The sequence below is a fragment of the Brugia malayi genome (assembly GCF_000002995.4).
Source record: "Brugia malayi strain FR3 genome assembly, contig: Bm_v4_ChrX_scaffold_001, whole genome shotgun sequence".
Taxonomy (NCBI): Eukaryota; Metazoa; Nematoda; class Chromadorea; order Rhabditida; family Onchocercidae; genus Brugia; species Brugia malayi.
The window spans coordinates 243,639-251,223 of record NW_025062479.1 but is presented as its reverse complement, the minus strand read 5'-3'; the positions used below and the strand labels follow the sequence as shown (position 1 = coordinate 251,223).

Sequence of the window (7,585 nt, the reverse complement as noted above, 5' to 3'; positions counted from 1 at the left end):
GTAGCTATCACTGAAGTGAAGCTCGAACTGAAACCCTTTCTAAGACAGATTCGAACCACCGCAAAAAAATCAACTGACAAAATTTTAGCACAATGTTTGTGATAATCATCAATTCGAGGTATTTCGTGCCTTCTCTATCTCTTTTTGTAACATTTGTTTGTTTGAAACGATTTTTGGTGCTTCCAGGTTTGCACCTAAGCTTTTCCAATAATCGCGCATGCTCCTAAGGCTACATGGCCCTTTGATATCCATATCTCATTTCAAGAAAGCTTATTAGTTTTTCCTAAAAAAAAAAAAAAAAAAAAAATAATCCGGATAGAACTTCAAATCCTTTGACGAATCTGTTTTCTTTATATATTATCGTGCCTCATCCAACTTTTTTTTTTTTACTCGTCTATCATTCTAGTAAGTTTTATATTAGTCGCCAATTATAAATAAATGATGGATCCTGTGTTTCAAATGTGTGAACTACTTAAAATATTCAGTGCAATGTTTCAAGTGGAATGATCTTAATTTCAGACGATGTTAATATAACACATTCCTAATAACATCTTGGATGCACAACGCAACTTTTAATTCGAGAGTTTCTCCTAATGAATACTTATCTGATGTTATCTCAAGAAATAGCATTTACTTGGTTATCATTATTCGGGAATCTTTGAAAGAGCCCAGCCAGATTTGCTAGTGCGTGGTAATTCATAGAATATTACTTCACTTTTATTTGCTCAATTTAAATAATAAATCGATCCATTAATGATGATAAATATCATTAGGGGAAGAAGCTTCAGAAAAACATTTCTATCTCAATAAAATATCTCTAATTTAGTGCATCAGAGGTATGACTTGAAGTACAATCACTTATAGTTTGGAAATTTTATGGGTACACCTCAAGCGATAATTTGTAAACTGTTACAAAAAAAAAAAAAAAAAAAAGTTAACCATCACATATGGACACATTTGAAATTCCATTTGAAAGGTGCACGAAGGAAGACGTTAGTTGTCAATTTGTAATCAACAGCCATTTACATATCTAGGAAGTTTTGGCTGTTTAGTTTTTCTTTTTTACTAACAAGATCTGTCGCGAATTATAATTTCGCGAAAAACTTCTAACTAATTTCATACTATCATAAATCATCTCTTCTCTTCGTTGTAAAACACTTCCAATTCTTTACACATATAATTTTACTGTAAAATTGTAATTAGCTTTCATCTAATCTTTTCGTTGTAAACACTTTCAATTCTTTACACATATGATTTTTATCCTAGACACGCCCAATCCTCACTCATATAAATTCAATTCTAACAAACAAATTTTGGTTTTCTTTCACATTCATTATCATCATTGTCGACTACTACTTTGTTAACCAATATCAATTCCTCCGATCTTCTTCTTTAATATAAATTTCTTCTCTTTTATTTTACTGCTCTGTTTATTAATACTACGTTTTCGAAAAATAAAGGTTTATTAATCTTCCTACTGTATTGCAACAATTCGAATATCAACCAACAGGCAACCTTTCACGACAAGATCGGTTATAAAACCCAATATTGAAAATTGGTCCAAGATTCGTACATTACTCTTCCTTAACCTTGCTTCTACATGAACAAGTCTCCATTAAAGTGTGGCCATCATAAAAATGTGCCCATAAATCCTTTAAAAAAAAAATCCCTAAGTTAAAATAGGAAATCCGAATAATAAAGCAAAACAAAAAATTTTAACATTCATCTCGAGCTAGGTAGGTAGATCCAAGAAGTGGAAGAACACGGTTATGTTTTCGTCCATATAATTTAATTTTTATTTTCTGTTTTATTGGAAATATAAAAATATTTTACTGAAATCAGTATTCTCTATTTCTTATTTAAATTTGTTTATAAAAATCTATAGTAAAATCTGTTCTGCTGACCGCTCCAGATTATACGAAATACTTCCGAGAATATTAGCCTGTAGTTACTTTGCATCATAACTGGAGAATACAGCAAATCAGAACAAGTACATAATAAGAAGCATACCATCATGCAGTAATATTCGCCTAGTATTAAAATTACATTTTAAATTGTTTAGAACAGTTTTTTTATTATTATTATTAAAAAAAAAAAAAAAGAATAATCAGGCAAAAATATGATTACAAAAGAGATTCTGTAAAAAGGGTAACACTAGAAAAATAAATATGATCATTATTAAACCAGTGAGTTCCCACTTACTAAATGTACGAAAAAAAAAAAAAAAAACTTTTGGATCAAAAAGATGTCACTGCACTTATAGTGATACAAAACAAACTTACAAATATATTTCACAGGCTACAGCAATGCTCGCTTTATAGAGAAATGCAAATTTTGAACTGAATTTTCAGTGAGTACATTGATTGACTTTAGATGAAATTCATTTCACTTCATATGTAATTCATTGTGAAATTTATTTCACTTCACATGCGATTCATTGCGTGATGATTTTGCTTAACTTTATTCATTTTGAACGAGGATTTACAAGCTTAACTCACCTGCACGACTGGTAATTCAAATCTACATTGGACAGTGAATCCTCATATATCGGCTGAAACGTCAGTAAATTTTAGAAAGTGACAAATAGTAATCTGCATAAAAATGAACCTAAAATTATTCATACCCACCGAGAAAAACCCTGTTACTCCATTTCTCGCTTATTATCAGAGAAATGAGCACGAGGAAAGCAATCAGAAGAGTAGTGCTAGGCACAACGACAATCACCACTCGATAGAAATTTGTGCAGTCTGCACTTTCGCTCGCTCTGCAAAGTATTCATTACTTTGAACGGTTTTAACTACTATAAGCGTTTTCTAGAAAATGAATAAAACGACTGTTAGCGGACTAACATGCACGACGATGGACTGAATAACTCGATTACTTGCAAAGCTAATCCGTTTGAAATTTTGTCCACGGAACTGAAAATACCATAAACAAAAGCACCACTTTCCTGCAAAAATACCATAAATAGCACTATCGACTTTTTCCGATCTTAAAAAAGAAAAAAATCTTGTTTACTGCATTTGTTTCAATCAAAATAGCATCAAAGCGACAAGCAAAAATGATTGGGCATGACAAAAATGTGACAAAACAAGCAAAATGCAATAACAAAAAAAAAAAAAAAAAAAAAAAAGCAAAACGAGTTTAAGCAGTAATTTCATCTCATCTCATGCTAATTTCAGTACAGAAACATTATCGACTTTTCCCGATTTTAAGCTGCATTAGCAAAACTTTTAATTCAACATATAAGATGAAAGAAAGAAAGATCATGTACTGACTGGTTTCATTCAGGGATGAAAAGAAGTGAAAGAGCGATAATAGTGAGCAGAACCGAACAAGATTGATAGATTTAACGGAAAGAATGAATCCAAAACAAACTGAAATAAGCATGGTAGGTGATAAGCTTTGGCAAAAGCAAGTTTCTTTTACATACACATATGTGATTATTTATTAAATTATGTTTATGTCTCTCAATTGCTGATTTGACTACCAATTGTTTAAACAACTCTGTCTTTGGCACTAGTGTACACCAAGTATTTTGCTTAAAAATTTAGGAAAATCTCTTGTTGTATAACTGCTCTCAAACTAAAATTCGGTTTCAAAAGACTTTAAGGAAATTTGAAGTAATGAATCAGACAAGTCAATAACAATAATCAAATAATAAAAAAATTAATCACTTACTGTATCTTGTTTAATGAGCTTCGCTACTGCAGAAAGTGAAGTTATTAACAAAACTGCTTGGGCTATACCCAGAAGAACAGCAACTATGTGAACAGGGAAATATGTATCAAATTGTATCACCAAGCAACTTGAAATGCCACAAAAACATCCAAATAAAGCTAAACTCTGAAAACGTATGAACAAGAGAATAATAGAATACACATAAACTACATACAGTGAGCTTCTCGAAAGATGTATAAGGTTCAGAAGCACCTAAACAAAGTTATATGTCATACAGAATATTTAAGAGTGCTAAGATTCATACTGAATTATAGTTTGCAGAGCTTACATAATCTCTTCCTCCGTAAATAAAAATAATTATGCAAATTCGAAATTTGGAAAAGTCCGAAAACGTGCCAAACTTTGCTACGTTGAAATTGTTCCTATCAAAATCCCAGCTACCATATTCGCTCTCAGAATACCCTTATTAAATACTATCCAGTAATTCATTGATGAATAGAGCAAATGTTATTGCTCTCTTCTACATCTCATATATGCATATGAAATTAATTAAAATATATATTAAGCAAAAGACTCTAAATTCCATTATCATGACTACTAAAACATAATAAAATAAGTGGTTCCTAACACCAAATTCAGTGGATAGAATTCAGTGGATATACTTCCGGTTTCTCACTGCAGAGTAGCGTGAAGGAGGTAAAAATTCACTTCCAAATTGCATCGACGATTTATGAAAGGTAAACCAGTCACAGAAGAAATAAGAAGTGACGAACAATAAGAAATCATTGGTAATATAGCAACGTATGTCTGGAAATATAACAAATGCTAACAATACATTCAATAGATTAATTATAACAAAATTATAAAAGACATAACACCACAGCAGTTGCCAGAAATACGTAATACCTTATGTTACAGTGCAAGAAAGTCATCTACAATTATGAAAAAATTTTCGTTATGAAAATTTTGACAGCTAAATTACCTTCGAAATATTCGGTAAATGTGTAATGTAGAACGGGAAATAAACCTGTGATACATTAATATATAATCTGCAAAGCACGTATAACATCCCAACCTAAAAAATAAGTTTAGTTAAACATGAAAAGTATTCCTTTCAGATGATGGTGCTATTTGTAGGATTAGCTGTACATTTGAACACATTTCCAAAGTGCATTCATAAATTTTATCACAGATGCTTTACACATGCTACTGCTGGACAATTAGCAGTCTTTAGCAATTACACGAACACATTTTCTAGCACAAAGCGTACGTGGAAATATTCGATAAATAGAAGCAACTGTAGAAAAACTTAACTTTCTGTAGCAGTCATTTGTAATCTCTTTGTAGCCTAATAATCAAAATTGCAAACATTTTCTTCTGCAAGATTTGAGAGCAATATACCTCCTTAATTCTTAGAATACAGCGTTACCTGGTAGAACTGAAACCGATACATCCATTTACTGAGTGATAATTTGAAGGAACGTAAGATTCCAGAATGATGCCTCGGCTCAGTAGATATAAGAGCATGATCAGCTCTTGAAGGTTCTTTTGTTATGGTATAGAAAATAATTTCAGTAAAAAGTCCCACAACAATAACCATTCCCGAAACTGTCTAAAAATGCAGTGCATAAAGCTCATTTGAGTTCTATTAAATGTCACTTTCTGCAAATCGCTAATAGACAGCGGTGCAAGCTTACATTAAAGTGGCGAAGGTCCAGAGGACTAATCGCAGAGCCTTTATCATCAAAATATAACAGCAACGAGAGTACTACGAAAATAACTAAGTTTGCGATAACCGTAAATCCATACCTATAAAAAAAATTGAAAAGAAAAAAAGAAACTGAAACTTGAATCCTGTAATGTTTCCTATTTTTGGTATGTACACAAATACATCTATCAATTTATAAGAAACAACCTAACAGAATTCATTGTCGTTCGACGGCTCTCATCACACGTAAGTTCCGGTAACAAAGCCAAATGTGAGATCTAGAAAACATATAATCATGTGATATAGCTCAAAATACAAAAAAAAAAAAAAAAAAAAAAAAAAAAGAGAAAATTAGACTTTGTAAATGTTGAAAAAGCTTGGCAGAATAAATAATGCTGATGTGCATTTAGCTCAGTCTGATGACTACAACACCAAAATTTAGTGAATGTAAAACAAACGAAACACAAAATGATTACTTGTACTGCAGCCCATCCAATTTGAAATATAATTACATATGGTGCATACCAGACTAAAAGTTCCCAATCAGTCACTGACTGACCGCATATGAAGCATTTATTGTAAATAAATGCAAATGAAAAAGTCACTAATACGGTACCTGGAACGAAAAATGTAACATAACTGCTCTTGGTTGCGTTTTTCTCCAGCCAGAAAATATTTTCACCATAGGTAAAAACACATATCGGTCATGGACGAGCAGAAACAACAGAAGCAAACAAATGTGCAAGTGAATGCGAAGTAAAAAAATGTGTAAGTATACATTTATTCAAAAACTATCTTCCTAACATTTCACATAACTGTTCAGAAAGAGACGTGTCTGAATCATCTGCCACATTATGAAATTAAATGAAGTTATGCATTTATAGAAAAATGTAACTGATGATAACACACCAAAAGCATGCCATGATTTCCTTCGCCCGCAACGCCGAAAACAAAGTGGTGCCGATGTCCAGTCGCTCAGAACTCCAATACACGCCGTGGTCAAAGCATCGGTAGTCTGTAATGAACTGATATCATTCATGCACAGGCATTTCATAGCCAAGTCGAGCTACATTCTTTAATTTATGATAGAAAACTACAAAATCCGTGTATATTAATTTACAGACATTACTTCAAGATAACGATTGTTAAAATACCATGTTTCTTTCTCTACCATTCAGGATTCTAAATCCATGACAATGTGATAGAAACGAAATTAATAACAGCATATTTTTTTTTTTCGTAGCATTGGCATGTTCATGAAGTGGTATCTAATTCTTTGTCAAATCAATATATCGTCGATTCCAGGCTTAAAGAGAAAAGTAGTGAAGAAATGAAATGGTACCTGGCCAATCAGCATGATCAAACCAGCTACGGAACTGCGCATAATAATCACTTTTTCCAGAAATAACAAAAGATATGTAAACCACATGCTGGCACACAAATCGTTATAAAAATGTCCAATTCCGTACGCAAGCACCTGACAACCACTCAATTCATTTGATACTTCTGTATTCTCCTGGAAGGAAAACTAGAAAATGTCACTGTACAAAATTCAAGTTCGAGTAAATCCCTAACAAACTGAAATGGCTAAAAGAATCTAATTTGCGTATGTGAGAAATAATCCATCCAATTAACAATCGGTAATCAATCACAATGGACAAAAATCCATGTCTCATGCTAAACGTTTTCTCTTACTTTTGCACTGCACAGCTAAGAGTTTCTTTTTCAGTTCTTCTAGTTTCTTATTCACTTGTTCTCTCAGATTATTAGAATTATATGAAAGTCAACAACTCATTAACACCAATAATAATTAGTCATCAGTAAGACAGTATGCTTCAAACGAATCATAAAATTCGATACCGTTAAATCGATCAGAAGTTTATTTCAATTTAAATATTACTGAGATACTTACAACTTGTGCGCAAGCGTCATTCGCAATGCTCTCTGTTTCCTCATTATTCCTTTCTTCGTTCCTTTCCATTCCACACCTGCTCACACCTGCAGCTACGAATCATAAAGACAGATAGAGTGAATTCTAACCTCTAACCCGAAGTGAATTTCCCGAGTCCTACCCAGCCTCCTAGCAAGATGAACCCAAACCACTAGAAACACTTCAATGTTTCACCGGTGACGTGGCGTTGTAGTGCTGGAGTGTTGCTTAGCCATCTGCGCTGCTATGGGGTGGACAATATGACT

General features: G+C 32.6%; 1 protein-coding gene across 2 annotated transcripts; it reads right to left on the bottom strand.

Annotated features, from left to right (window-relative positions):
- Positions 1 to 2,613: 2,613 nt before the first annotated feature.
- On the bottom strand, positions 2,614 to 7,370 carry Bm3411 (the record flags this gene model as incomplete). 2 transcript variants are annotated; one of them, XM_001898450.2, is made up of 12 exons in its annotated part: positions 2,614 to 2,764; positions 2,850 to 2,950; positions 3,682 to 3,846; positions 4,390 to 4,488; positions 4,664 to 4,756; positions 5,111 to 5,293; positions 5,379 to 5,490; positions 5,597 to 5,667; positions 5,866 to 6,005; positions 6,299 to 6,404; positions 6,732 to 6,905; positions 7,302 to 7,370. In XM_001898450.2, 12 exons carry the CDS (start codon positions 7,368 to 7,370, stop codon positions 2,614 to 2,616), a joined length of 1,464 nt encoding a protein of 487 aa, XP_001898485.2. The 2 variants fall into 2 exon arrangements, with proteins under 2 accessions (XP_001898485.2, XP_042929037.1); XM_043073103.1 differs by lacking the exon at positions 7,302 to 7,370 and having other exon boundaries at positions 6,732 to 6,818.
- Positions 7,371 to 7,585: the final 215 nt, after the last annotated feature.